Source organism: Crotalus tigris, unplaced genomic scaffold (assembly GCF_016545835.1).
Source record: "Crotalus tigris isolate CLP2741 ecotype Arizona unplaced genomic scaffold, ASM1654583v1 scf7180000023675.2660513, whole genome shotgun sequence".
Taxonomy (NCBI): Eukaryota; Metazoa; Chordata; class Lepidosauria; order Squamata; family Viperidae; genus Crotalus; species Crotalus tigris.
The window spans coordinates 2401218-2416837 of record NW_024100112.1 but is presented as its reverse complement, the minus strand read 5'-3'; the positions used below and the strand labels follow the sequence as shown (position 1 = coordinate 2416837).

Below are 15620 nucleotides of genomic sequence, written 5' to 3'. Positions count from 1 at the left end.
GTTTCTGATTTTTCATAAAATTTCATGTACACATGTTGCTGTTAAATGTTAAAATTAAAAAAAAAACATTATTGTATATGTTTATGCTTTAGAAGTATAAATAGGTTTCGAAAAATATCTGACACTTGAAAACACAAAAACACATAAAAATCACACTGCTTAAAGAAATGATGATTTTTATATAGGGGCAAAACACTGGTCAGAGAGAAATAAACACTGAAAGAATAAATGCAATCGTAGTGGGTCAACTGTAAAGGAAAATCATGATACCTACATGCGGCAGGAAGACTAACATGGATCTAAAAATCAAAACATGGAAGCCACTGATACATTTGAGTTCTGAAATACTGAGCTGTTTTAAGTAGTTCCTAAAGCAATCTTATGAAATGGGTTGTAATATCTGTTATGTTGCTAAACCAAATTACATTGGGCTTAAATGTGTTCTTATTACTAGTGCATTGGATATTCCAAATATGTTCTTTAGTATGTCTAAGGAATCCCACAATGCCCAGGCAACACAAACTGCACTGATGTAATAGCACAAGATTATGAAGGGGATGGGGGTAGGGAGAATTAAACGGAGAAAAATGCAGAATTATCCTGATATACAAAACAATAAGCATAGTGTGCCATGTAAATGGTGACATATTTCAGCTACATACAATGCTCATTAGAAATTTCACACAAAATAATACGGAAACACAGTCGGCAGACTATTTATTCAGGAACAAAAAGACTCATTATGCATAATCCAATGGGGGGAATCATGCAATCTTTCAGCATTTACAACGTATTTTTCACCATATAACAAAGCCTTCTCAACAGACAGTAAAAGGAAAGGAGAGAGGGAGGGAAAGAAATTAAGACAGTTCTACCAGAAATTTACCAAATATATGCAGACTCTTTGTTTATCCTGGAAAGGAAACCCATTCAGAGGTGTAAATAATGGTCACGTTGTTGGATTCCAAATGCAGCTAACTACAAATGTGTGTGTAAGTGGCTCTCTCTTAATTCACCCTGGGATCTCTTGACCCAGCTAGACAAGCGTGAAAACACGAAATAAATGAAGGTTAACAAAGACCGGTCTGGGAAACAGTACAGATTAAAATGCTCACTGCATGAAATATTTTATATATAGGATGATGTTGTAAATTCTTTTAGCCTGTAATGTTTGATAGCAAACTGGCAAAATGTTAACCATCTATCTTGTTGCACAAACCACGAATGGAAGAAACAAAGCATCTTCCTCATCATCTTTGCACAATTTGCATGTTAAGGCAGGAATAGCAAGAACAAATGCAGAAATATTAATCAACTCATTAAAAAACAGAGCTCAAAATAGCTATCACAATACCTTTTTGTGTCTGTCCCTCTTCCATATTTTCTTCCATGGCTACCTTTCTTCACTAAAAACTGTGGCACAGGTTGAATCAAAAGCCTCCCTCCTATGTTGAAGAAGCTGTGAATTTATTTTCTCCGGAAACTCCAAGTGCACTGATTTTAGGCAAGTCTTTGGAGCTTAGCAAAGGCTCTTCACACTGTCCTTGCTTGCTTGGAGACAGGCTGTCAAGTGTAATTTCATTCAAATTACTCTTCCATGAAGATTATCAATTTTTCTTCTCAAAGCTGTCCATTGTACACCATTGTAAGCAGGTATTCAAATGAAAAGTCTGTGAATTTGGGAAGGGGAGAATTTGGTTGGGGTCCCAGTAGCAGTAACACTGTGATTCATAAGGCTCACTTTGCATATAAAACAGGGAAAGAAATTGATGTTTGCATTGAAATCTGTGCTTTAAATTGAAAACAGGCTGCACTGTGAACAGATGGAGGGGTGTCTCCCTAACATGAAGGAACTGGGAACCTATAATCCCCCCTATTTGCTACCAAAGTGGGAAAGCCCAAATGCCTGTAGCTTTAGATGCAGCAATACTGCAATGCTTATTTCTTCCACATTATTAATACTGAATTCTAATTTTCATTAACAGTGCTCTATTACCTATTTAAAATAAAATAGTTTTAAATACAAAGCTCTGTTCTGAAAGACTGCAAAACATTTTGCAGAGATTTGTGTATGTGCACTCACAAATACACCCTGGCTACTGAAAATAATTCTAGTCTTGATTTGTTAAACATTTGACCAACATGTTTTAACATAAATTATTCATTCCCAAGTAGGTTCTAAACATAGTCTAGATGTGAAAAATCTAACTTGTGAGTTAAATATGCTTCAGTTATCAAATGATTTATAATTCTTACATGATACAAATAAATGGGTTATCCTTGGAATGGAAGTGACTTCATTGGCAAAAATAGGGCTTACTTCAATATGTTGTAAGAAAAAGAGCTATGATGGTATGAACTATGGAGGAAGCACAAAGGTTAAGTATCTTAAGGGGACAGCCACTCCTTTGAAGGACTCTGAAATTGGATTTTGCACGCAAATTGATGGAATACTGCAGTTTGAATGTAATTTGCATTTCTGTACCTTATGTCAATGAGTAACAGAACTACTCTTGATGTTCTCTCATAGGGAAAACCTATGATCGGTGCCCACTATATATTTCAATTTCAGTTTCTGTTCTATTATTTGTATTTATTAGGGGGCATTATTATCTTCTTATGAAAAACATTTCAATAAGGACCTGTTTTAATATATTAAAAAGTGGTTTATACTATAAGCTTTTTATATTCTCTCTTATGGGAAGCAAAAAGATTATATCACTAGCTTTATATAGAAATGCTCATGCTTCTGTAAATACAACTTCTATACTGAGATTTGACACCAAATTAAATTCAATACTAAATAAATAGTGAATTTATCTTTTACAAGCCTGCATCATTTATACAAAGATCATCCTCAAATTACTTCAGCTAAAGAATAAAGGTGCCAACTGTGATTAGTTATGCAACATTCAATGCACTATGATAGCTATCAGGGAGAGACAAATAAGAGCATAGTGATGCACTGACAGAATGGAAAGGCAAGTTACAAGATGGCATTTTGGCATGGAACAGTTTTTTTTCTTGCTTGCTCATCATGAAAGTAAATACTATTCTAGCATTATGAGGGATATCTAAAAGGCCATTGGAAATATGAATATCAGTTTAATAGTTTATCTCATAAACATCTAAAATTTCACAATTTATTTTCTATCTTGTTGTGGCTACTGTAAAAGTACTAATCATGTGGTGGCACTGCAGATAAATACAGTCAAAGTGAACATACATTTTCTTCTAACAAATATCCATTCCATGTAAGTTCAACCCTGTGGATTCAAGCATGAATAATGACAACCCCACATTGGTTGGTATTGGTTGATGAAAATATGTGCAACCAGAGTTTCAACTTACAGTGGTGAAGATACTTGTTGCTTCACTACACTAGTTTCCCTTCGTAAAGGAGATGACTAAGAAAAGAAACTGATGTTTCTTTCCCATCACTGCAAATTAGGGATACGAAACAAAAGAGTTACTAAGGTAGCAACTGCTCTTTGGCACCTTCCTGTATAGTTTTTCTTGAGTATAAATAGGCAGAACTATTGACATTCTGGGGAGAGAATGGGTTGCAAACAGGTATATGAAACACATGCAACACAAGGGACATAAAACATGAAGAAATATTGTACAAGGTTGCTTCACACAATTATAAATCAAAGAAACTATCTTGCTGAAAGCAAAAAAAAGTTTAATCTTATCTCAGATGTATTAAAATGCATTATGCCACAACAGTTAAATAAATTTTTATTTAAACAGAGCAGAGAAGGGAGGGCAGGAGTTAAGAGATATGCTGAAAACTTGCCTATTCAGTGCAATTATTTAGTTCACTGAACTTTCCAGTATAGCCTAATTCTTGTCTGAAATGAATTGTAACCATTTCATCTTCATCCAAGTACTGATAACAGATACTGTGCAGAATCAATTAACCATATTAGTAAGTCTTGATGCAAAAGTGTCACAGAATTGACATACTGACACAGTGGTCTACAATCGGAATACATAGACCTAAATTGCCTGTTTGACTAGTATAGTTCTATCTCCATCAATACTTTTGACTAAATCACAAAATCAACCAAGCTAGATTCTTTTAATAATAAACTAGGGAAATCCTATTGTTTTATTATATTAATTCTTAACTATAAGTAAATCTTAAAAGAAGTTACACATCTGGAGTCCTGTTTTCCTCTAGAAATTTTTCTTTCTTCCTATTGTTGTTTGAGTGACCAACCAACTTGTTGCCTGAACAGGATGTCAAAGGCTGAGAGAAAGAACAACTGGCTCAAGTCACCCAGTCAACCTTCATGGCTAACATTACACCTCAAATAGAATTCACAGTCTCCTAGTTTCTAGCCTGGTGCCTTAACCACTAGGCCAAACTCTTACTTCCTAGAGAATTTCCTGACATATTTTCATTTCAAGACAAAGCATCAGGAACAAAATATTACCTACCTATCTAGAAAATATTTCCTGCAAGCTTTGATGAATTATTAAGTGAAGCACAAAAAACCTAAACTTTTGGAGAAAAATAGGTGAGAAATATCTACTTTTCTATCAAGAAAAAAATTCTGTAGGATGAATTGACCTCACATACAAAGCAATTTATCTTTACTTTTACTCATGCATTTTCATATGGCTCTGATATAATAAAGCATATTCTGAAATCAATACCAATAAAAAGAATTCAAATACTGAAACATAGGGGAATAGATAGACCCAAAGAGAAAATTATTTAAAAAATTTCAGAACACATAAAAACAACAAAATTAACCCAAACTTTAAAAGTACACTTGAAAAAGAAAAGCTAGCCCAAGGATTTCCTAGGGATATTGCTGAATATTTTAAATGCTAATACCACAATGATCTCAAGAGATTCCAGTCTTACTTCAAAAAAGCATTGGTTAAAAAAGAAATCCTGAATCATCTGAAATGTAAATAAAAGTAGTGAATAACATATAACATGTGGAAAATAGGATTTATTTTTCCAAAACATTTCGTAATAAGAATCCACCAAGGTAGCATGGATCCATGTTACTAAACTTTCCTTTGTAAATTGCGTGATAGACACTTTTTGTCTTTTAAAACATTCAGAGTGGTTTCTACAAAGGGCCAATAGTCAAGACTGCCACCTCTCTTCCAGCACAAGCCATGAGTCCAAGATAACCTCCAAATTTTGCATCAGATGTGTTCAGGGAAATGTGATGCCATCTAGGGTCAGAGAAGTCTACTCTCCTGACCAGGGGACAGGGGTGGGGGGCAAATATCTACAACAATTCTATGTTCAATCATAGCTGGTTTCTACCCATGCAGACTCTTAAAACCTCTATACTCTGAGCCAGCACCTAAACTCCTACCATTATTTCTCTATTCATTCATACAACTGTAATTTATCCTACTTCTCACAAAGAGACAAAGAAACATGAAAGGGGGAGCTAAAGGCATCAAAAAATAAAAACTACTTCATAAAAGCCTTCTGAATGAGCTACTCCTAGGAGGGTTAAAAAAATTGCAAACACAGTTCATACATGCTAAACTATTTAGAAAGTCAGCATTAGTGAATTGCAACTTTTTATAATTCCTTTATTGTAGATACACTTTAAAAACTATGCTTTGCTTTGTACCATCAGTTATTTTACACATTCTGATATTTCCTAAAGGACAGTTAATCTGTGTCTTTGATTTAGTTTGCTTGTGCAATGAAAATTGTCTAGAATTACAGGATTGCCTCTACAAAGTAGAGTACACAAGTATACATGTTCTGTAGTCTAATCTACCACTTTATTTTTCTAATAATGTTACATGTTTTACTAGCTTTCTTCTAAAGTTATATCTTTAAAATAATGGTGTGTTTTAAGAATTAGTTCTTGTATTTTCTTAGAATCATTTGTCCAGGAGGGACCTTGAAGGTCTTCTAGTTCAGTCCTTATTCCATCCCAGACAAATAGCTGCCAGTCTTTTCATAAAAACCTCCAGTGATGGAGCACCCACAACTCCAGGAAGCCATCTGTTCCATTGACTAATTGTTCTTACTGTTAAAAATTTTCTCCTTAGTTCCAGGTTGATGAGTTTCCATCAAAAAAAAAAAAAAAACCCTCAAGCTTCTCTAGTGCTTTGGAGAATAAATTGACCCACTCTTCCCTGTGACAGCCCTAAGTATTGGAAGACAGCTATCTTGCCTAAGTCTTCTGTTGATTAAACTAACCATCCCAAGCTCCTTAGCCATTTCCCACACAGTTTAGCCTCCAGATTCCTTATGTTTTTTGTTTTTCTCTTCACTCTTTTTTAGGGCCTCAGCATTTTGTTTTTATATTGACGTGACTGGAACTGGGTGTGGTATTCCAACTGTTGCCTTATTAGTACAATTTAGAGTGGTATTATCTCTTCTCATGATCTTGATGCTATTTCTCTGTTGATGCAAGCTAGGACTGCATTGGCTTTTGTTGAACCAGCTACTGCCTATTCTGATTTGTGCATTTGACTTTTTCTGCCTAAGTGCAGGACCCTACTTTTCTCATCATTGAACTGCATCTTGTTGGATAGGGCCCAATGCTCAAGTCTCTCGAGATCCTTCTGAATCTTGAATTTATGTTCCAAAATGTTAGCAAATCCTTCCAGCTTGGTGTCATATGCAAATTTGATGAGTGCCCCTTCAATCTCCTCATTTAGGTCCTTTATGAAGATGTTGAAGAGCACTGGGCTGAGGTATCCCATTGGATACTTTCCTCCATGTAAATGTAGTCTCATTGAGGACCACATGCAATGTGTGGTGAGTCAGCGAACTGCATATCCATATGGTGGTGGTATTATCTATTCCAAATTATTCTATTTTACCAAGTAAAAGATGCGGTCTACTTTATGAAATACCTTACTGAACTCTAAATATATTATATCCACAGCATCTCCTTGATCACTATTGTGTGGTATGACATGCTTCTAACAAATCCATGCTGGCCTCCAGTAATCATCTTGTTCATTTACAGATGCTCACACAGCTGTTGCTTGTTTATCTTTTCCATGAAAGGAATTGATATCAAGTTAATTGGTTTGTAGTTTCATGGATCCCTTTTTGCCCTTTTTGCAGTTTGGAACCACATCAACTCTTTTCTAATCCTCTGGCAGTCCCCTCGTTAGTGCATGAGCTCTGAAATATTTTTTTCAATGGATCCAAGATCATATCTACCAGCTTCTTCAGTACCATGGGATGTAACATATCTGGTCTCAGTTATTGGACCTTGTCCAAGGTGGATAGGCATGCTGTTACTAATTCCTTGCCTTTTTTGATTTGCATTTCTGCTCTATCTTCCATGGTGCTGCTTTTAAGAGATTGGACCTTTTTTCCTTTCATGTAAGGACTACTAACCTTTTACTAATCTTTTCTACTAACTTACATGAAATTTTCCCCTAAAACAAACTAATGAGGCAATGACACTTGGAAAACAATTTTACAGTAACATAAAAGAAATTCTCATCTGAATGAAATGGACAAAGATCATCCTGAAAGCCATGGATGATCATACACATGGTTTCTTCTTCCTCACTGCTGTCATTTTCATAAATTGTCTTCAACTTTGGCAATATCAATATTATCAAAATAGGCAAAGATATTATAAACCCTCAAGATGCCTTCAGAGGTGACAAAACAGGCATCCAAATACTACTTCACTCACTGAGTAGTTGCTGCTTCAGAATAACAAAACTCTCCCTAACCAAAATCCAAATAAGAGGAGGAAAAATGTTAGTGCAGCCATGTTTCCTGCACATATTTACATTTCTATTTACTTGCCTATTTCCCAAAAGAAACAACATTACTTCTGTTTTTTTATTTGAAATTCCATGTAAGATATGAAGCCAAAAGCTTATGCCATAGGCACTTTTGGACTGGATGTTTTTCATAATCACTCTGACTAAGGTTATTTGTTGCTGTGATAGGAAAGAGGAGTTCAATCCCAACTCAGTGTTTTAACTTTGAAAATCCTTGCAACAACTGAAATTGACGTAAATCCTGTTTTAGTCACTCTTTTTTTTCCTGGTACAAATTGGAGAGCCATATTAGTTTAGTGGTTAAGGCACCAGGCTGGAGACAGGGAGTTTTCAGTTTGCCTTAGGCATGAAAGCTGGCTGGGTGACTTTGGGCCACTCAGTCTTTCTCAATCCAATTCACCCTCCCCATGGATGTTGTGGTGGAAAATAGGAGGGAGAATGAATATTAAGCATGTTTGTTGCTTGTGTTATTTATAAAATTAATGAAGGCGGGATAATAAATAAATAAAAAGTCCAAGTAATTGTTTAGAGATTTTTAAAAATTGTTTAGAGAGATTCTAAACCACGTTCTTTGGTTTTGTGACAAGAAAAAGCATTTCTGCCTTAAATTTAGAAGCCAGGGGACACAATTAAGCACTTGTTCCTCCTAAAAGGGACAATGGACTGTCTATTATCTCAGCACTTCAAAGGGTGGCAAAATAAAATATTTGTTTTGCTGTGATTTTAAATATCTTGCAGTTCAGAAATAAACTTCTCATCCTTCAAATCCTGTAATGATCACAGAAGTTGAGAGCTGCTTTCAGACTGGCACAGAATCTTTCTGCAGAAATATCCTATGACTCCTCATCTTCTAGTAAACATTTTTCTATGAAATGTCACCTATTCTGGAGGGGATGAGGAGTCAGTCATGACTGATAACAGACCAAGCCTCATCTAGAAGAAGCAACTTTGCAATAATAAAGGATGACATGGAAGTAGTATTTTTCTCTCTGTACATTTCTATTGTTCTTGAACATTTAAATCTCAAAACAACGCACATAAGCTCCCATATATGAGTGGAAAAGGAAGCTATTCCCAGAGAGATGATCTGGAGATGAAAAATAGCCCACAAATCCAGACAGGCAAATTATACTGAAAGCAAAATTATAAAAGAGAAATTAAACTAATGTTTTCATAGTGATTCTGGATTAACACTCCGTTTTAAGGCTAGGAAAAGGTGAATTTAAAATTAAAACTATACTTGAAGTTTATATAATTGGAATTCGTAATCATAAAATACAATCACCATAAACCATAAGATACAATACTCAGTGATAGCCATAGGATACTAAATAAGCAATCAACATAAATCATAATAGGATACTATGGTAAATAAAAGCAATCAACGTAAATCATGAGATACAAACAACAAAATTATAGTCATAAGAAGCTAAGGAAAAAGATGGGAAGGATAATAGTAATACAGTCCTACTAGGTGATTTGACATCCCAGGGTATAAGACAGTGTTGTGGGAATTAGTTGTTTAGCAGAGTGATGGCATGGGGAGGAAAACTGTCCTTGTGTCTACTTGTTTTGGCGTGCAATGCCCTATAGCGTCATCCTGAGGAAAAAGTTGAAACAGGCTGTATCCAGGATGTGAGGGGTCCATATATATTTTGACAGCCCTCTTTCTGGCTGGTGCAGTATACAGGTCCTCAATGGAAGGCAGGCTAGCTCAATGGGAGGTAGGTTGCAATTGTTTCTTCTGCAGTCCTAACTATCTGTTTAAGTCTAAGTCTGTCTTCTTTAGTTGCTGTTCCAAATCAGTCTATCAGACCTGCCCCAATCTGATCCCTTAGGAAAGAAAGACTCTTGACTCCATTTGGTTGTAGCAAAAGGTCATTTTGCTAAAAGATGTTGGCTGCAGTAAAGTCAGGCTAGATCTGGGTTTTCTGCACTCAAAAAAATGCAGAAAGGTTTCCCCTCATCCCAGCCCTCCCCCTATGATCAGTCCACCTTTAGCCAATTGGAACTCATTGAAGTGTTTTGAGAACACTGAGATGTTTTGGAGTAATCAACATTCTTTCTCAGAGTACCTGGCCTTGGATGCTGATACAAACTGGTTCCGAGCTTCTCTGTCTTTATTATCTGTCATTCTCCCTATTTACCATCATGTATACACACAGCTTTATTGACCATCTATCCTCCTCCCTTTCTAGCCTTTGATGGCAGGATGCCTGTGAGGTGCTAAGTCAAACCTGGCAGACCTGATACCGACAATTATGGAGATGCAAATGACAGACCCAATAATTCCTTTATAGAATTGTATCAGCAGCTCCTTGGGCAGTCTGAGTTTTCTGAGTTGGCACAGAAAGAACATTCTTTGTTGTGTTTTTTAAATGACTTTTTGATGTTAGGTGTCCATTTTAAGTCCTGATATATTATAGAACAATGGCGGCGAACCTATGGCACGGGTGCCAAAGGCAGCACTCAGAGCCCTCTCTGTGGGCACGGCGCCATCGCCCCGGTCCTAGGCCTTCAGCTGGGTTTTATAAAACCTTTTTGCTTTAGGACTCTGCTGCCATGTGCAAAAAAAAAAAAAGGCTCAATCTATCAATCAATTTCAACTTCTTGCAGGAAAAAAAAAGATCTTGCAAAGTTGGAACTGATTGAACTTTTTAGTCCCACCCAGTATACCATTACCACTACAGCCATGCCCACCAATGGGCCACACCCCAATTGGCCACACTCAGCCAATGGGCCACACCCACTTGGCACCTGACGATGCATAAGTGGGTTTTGGGTTGCAGTTTGGGCACTTGGTCTCTAAAAGGTTCACCATCACTGTTATAGAACCTATAAACTTGAAGGTCTCTACTGTTGATACTGTATTGTCTCGTACTACAAGAGGTGGTAGAATAGAAGCGCTTCTCCTAAAATCTATTATCATCTGTACAGATTTGAGTATGTTCTGTTCAAGATTGTTCTGACCACGCCACAAGGCCAGTTGTTCAACTTCCTGTCTGAATGCAGATTTATCATTGTCTTGAACAAGACCAATCACTGTTGAATCATCTGTAAACTTCAGTACTTTAACATAGGGATCCTTTGAGATGCAATCGTTGGTATAAAGAGAAAATAATTTTGGAGAGAGCACACAGCCTGGGGGGCTCCTGTGCTAATTGTACAGGTATCTGATGAGATTTTGCCTAGCTTCACCTGCTACTTCCTGTCTGTTGTGATCCACTTAGAAGTGCAGTCAAGCATAGCTCGCTGAGTCAGTTTAGTGAGAAGAATATCTGGAATGATACAGTATTAATCTTCTTTCAAGGACATATATTTAACTGATGAGTGTTAAATACATATATATGAGATGTATAATCTAAGGAGAAATTTTGGTAAACATTTTTTTATTTAAATACATGAGATGTTCCATATAAGGAATAAAATCTTCCTGTAGTGGTCAAAGTAAAAGTAGATCACCAATAATTATTACAGCTGCTATAACACAGAGAGAATTTTAGCCAAGGAACTGAGAAATACAATGGGCAACGAAGTAAAATGAAAACATTTTGAAACATATTAGGAACCTCAAAATATTCCCCAGTTTCAAACTGGACATGGAGGAAGCACCTTTTTTTTTTTTTTTTTTGCCACCCCAGCACAATGGAATTTCTATAGTGCAGAATCAGGGAAAAGGAAAAGAGGTAGAACAACCATATTCCTCTGAATATGAATAGTTTTTAGTGAATCTAAATAGATTTAAATGAATATAAATATAGATGAAAGTTCCTGTGGCTAAGATCACTTTCTCACCCTTGGAGGAGTGATGATAGTGTTGGACTGAGACAAATCCATACCTGATCATGAAACAGGAGACTTCACAACCCTCAATCATCTATAAATTTCTTGGAAACATTCATGGTTTTTGTCAGGTATCTACTTGAGAAGCGTTACTTCAATATTACAAGGCAAGTGGAAAAATTCTGTTTGATAAACTGGTGCTGCTGCATAAAAAAGAAATTTGGAGAAAAAAAAATATACATGTTCTAGGGATAAACAGGATAGTATTTTAGCAGCTTAGTGATTTAGTATTCAAGTATGCTAGTATTTTAGAGTTTTTAGCGTATTAATTTCTTAGCTTTTTATTTTTCCCAATTATTTTAGTATATAGTATTTGCACTTGTATTCTGGTGCATTTTAAAAAAATTCTGATTAGTGATTGTCCTAACCAATAGTAAAATATGTGTGTAATTATTGCATTGACTGTATTTAATGCAAATAAATGAAATCACATATTTTTATTTTCTGTGAAGTTCTTAATATACCATTTAATAATTCAGTGCATCCCATCTCACAAAAGTAGAGTAGGTTATGAAGAAATTATGCAATCATTAATCAGTCCATCACTGTTTTTTAGAATGGAATGGAATGGAATGGAATGGAATGGAATAGAACAGAACAGAACAGAACAGAACAGAACAGAACAGAATAGAATAGAATAGAACAACAGAGTTGGAAGGGACCTCGTAGGTCTTCTAGTCTAATCCCCTACTCAGGCAAGAAATCTTATAGCATTTCAGATAAATAGTTGTCCGATCTCTTCGTAAAAACTTCCATTGTTGGAGCACTCACAACTTCTGGAAGCAATTTGTTTCACTGATTAATTGTTCTGTCAGGAAATTTCTCTTTGGTTCTGGGTTGCTTCTCTCCTTGATTAGTTTCCATCATTGCTTCTTGTCCTGCCTTCAGGAGCTTTGGAGAATATATGTATATAAATAAAAACTAAGATCTGGTTTGCATCAAATAGCAACTGATATAAAACAATGGAATATTTAATACACTGAGAAATGTAGAAGTATGACGTGGTATGCAAATCTTTGGATAATTACCCAAAATATATGATCTGAGAAACTGAAAAAGTGAAGGAAAGTGAAGAAAAAAGTAAAATTGAAATGATAGGTTTCACTGAGCAGCTATTGCTGAATTAACCTTTCTTTTTATTTCTTTTCACATTTCAAAGGAAGCCACATAATCAATACAATATTGACCATAGCTCTTAAAATCTATCCCCAGAATCCTATCCATCTATGTACAACTATGCTGCCAGTAATCCTGACTGAATATTCCCTCTGGACAAAGGCCAGGGATTATATAATGTTCAATTAATTAATTCAAGAATTGATGTAATTGTCAAACCTTGAAAATTTTCAGAAGAGTACAGTAGTGGAAAATAATACTCATTTAAAGGGGAGGAAGTATTAAAAGGCTTAGACTTCCTGCAATTAATAACATGAGCACACAGCTTCCCATCAAATGGAACACCAGGTACATTTTATATGCCACCACCACAGAAAAGGGTCTGAAAGTAACAGAGGTGAAAGCAATAGAATGGAACTAGGATTCCTTATGAAGGATTATCTATTCATGCACTGCTATATGTGGACCTTGCCAAACTATGAAAACTATGAAAAACAGCTACAAACTATGAAAAATAGCTGCAAATATATTTTCCCCAGCTTGATATAAAGTAAAAAGGATGACATAATAGGAAATTTTGATGTTTTTATTCTCTGTTTTATACAAAATAATCTAGAAATTGAGAGACAAAATGAAACTGAAGTGTGGCATCAAAGTGTGAAGAAGACAGGTCATTGCTGTATGTGCATTTATATATCTTTCACACAATCTATATTTCTGTATTCAAATAAATTTTGGTCACTACTCTCAGTTTCTCAGTTAAGATTAACCAGAAGATTAAGTATGAGTATTAGACTGTTTCATTGCAAAATTCTGTGTCCTATGGGGAATTCCTTGGTCATTTCCATCCAGGGACACCAATCTGCTTAGCTGGCCATATATACCTTTAGGCCATGCCTTGATTACATAGATAGTGGAACAGACATACTGTATTTATTAAAATATACACTGTAAGATTCTAAGATTTTACTACTATTGAAAAATCAGAACTATTGTCTCTAACAGAGACTGAATTTGGAAGTTCAAGAGAATTGACCATAGCTTCAAAATTCTGTATTAAAAATTTACAAGAATGTATGTAGTCATAGAAGAAATATGGTATAGTTAGTAATAGTAATAATAATAATAATAATAAAGTTGGAAGAGACCTTGGAGATCATTGAGTCCAACCCCCTGCTCAGGCAGGAACCCTACACCATTTCGGACAAATGGCCATCCAGTCTCTTCTTAAAAACTTCCAGTGTTGGAGCATTCACTGCTTCTGGAGGTAGGTTGTTCCATTGGTTAATTGTTCTAACTGTCAGGAAGTTTCTCCTTAGTTCTAAGTTGCTTCTCTCCTTGATCAGTTTCCATCCGTTGCTTCTTGTCCTGCTTTCAGGCGCCTTGGAGAATAGCTTGACTCCCTCTTCTTTGTGGCAGCCCGAGATATTGAAACATTGCTATCATGTCCCCCCCTCGTCCTTCTCTTCGTTAAACTAGACATACCCAATTCCAGCAACCGTTCCTTATATGTTTTAGTCTCCAGTTCCCTAATCATCTTTGTTATTCTTCTCTGTACTCTTTCTAGAGTCTCAGCATCTTTTTTACATCATGGTGACCAAAACTGGATGCAGTATTCCAAGTGTGGCCTTACCAAGGCATTGTAAAGTGGTATTAATACTTCACGAGATCTTGATTCTATTTCTCTGTTAATGCAGCCCAGCACCGTGTTGGCTTTTTTGGCAGCTGCAGCACACTGCTGGCTCATATTTAAGTGATTGTCCACTAGGACTACGAGATCCCTCTCACAGTTACTACTATTGAGCAAGGTACCCCCTATACTATACCTGTACATTTGGTGTTTCTTGCCTAAATGTAGAACCTTACTTTTTTCACCATTGAATTTCATTTTGTTAGATAGCGCCAGTGTTCAAATCTGTCCAGGTCTTCGTGTATCTTAAGCCTGTCTTCTGGAGTGTTGGCTATTCCTGCCAGCTTGGTGTCATCTGCAAATTTGATGAGTTCCCCATCTATCCCCTCGTCCAAATCATTGATGAAGATGTTGAAGAGCATTGGGCCTAGAACAGAGTCCTGGGGCACTCCACTACACACTTCCCTCCATGTAGATGCAGTTCCATTGAGGACCACACGCTGAGTACAGCCGGTCAGCCAGCTACGAATCCATCTGGTGGTGATGCTGTCTAACCCACATTTTTCTATCTTATCGAGTAGTAGGTTGTGATCTACTTTATCAAATGCCTTACTGAAGTCCAAGTAAATTATATCCACAGCATTCCTCTGATCCACTAATTTTGTCACTTGGTCAAAGAATGCAATAAGGTTTGTCTGGCGTGATCTGTTTTTGACAAACCCAAGTTGGCTTTTAATAATGACTTTGTTTGCCTCTAGGTCAGTGGTTCTCAACCTTTCTAATGCCGTGACCTCATAATACAGTTCCCCATGTTGTGATGACCCCCAAGTGGGTGTGGCCACCAATAAGAGGGAGTAGGTCAGCTAGGGAAAAGGGAAAAAATGGCGGACGTGGTTTGGCGACCCCCGTGAAATGGTCGTTCGACCCCAAATGGGGTCCCAACCCACAGGTTGAGAACCACTGCTCTAGGTGTTCACTGATTCGTTGTTTATCTTTTCAAGAATCTTCCCAGGTATTGAGGTCAGGCTGATAGATCTGTAATTTCCTGGATCCATTTTTTTCTTTTTTTTGAAGATGGGAACTACATCAGCTCTTTTCCAGTCCTCTGGAAGTTCCCCAGTGCTCCAAGAACTTTGAAAAATATAGTTCAGTGGTTCTGAGATCACATCTGCCAGTTCCTTGAGGACCTTGGGGTGTAATCCATCTGGTCCTGGTGATTTGAACTCGTCTAGGCTGGACAGGTGCTCACTTATCATTTTCTTGCCTATCTTAACTT

General features: G+C 36.5%; 1 protein-coding gene across 5 annotated transcripts in view; it reads right to left on the bottom strand.

Annotated features, from left to right (window-relative positions):
• Positions 1-15620, bottom strand: part of GPM6A (glycoprotein M6A) — a 211879-nt gene that overhangs the window by 117141 nt on the left and 79118 nt on the right. The window contains exon 2 of one of the 5 annotated variants that reach the window (XM_039320637.1): positions 1355-1670. The exons of 2 other annotated variants lie outside the window; for them this stretch is intronic. In XM_039320637.1, coding sequence (XP_039176571.1) covers positions 1355-1391 — 37 coding nt within the window. In that variant the 5' untranslated portion in view covers positions 1392-1670. Of the gene's footprint in view, positions 1-1354; positions 1813-15620 lie in introns of those variants that run through there. 2 more of the 5 variants (XM_039320636.1, XM_039320641.1) reach the window with 2 other exon arrangements.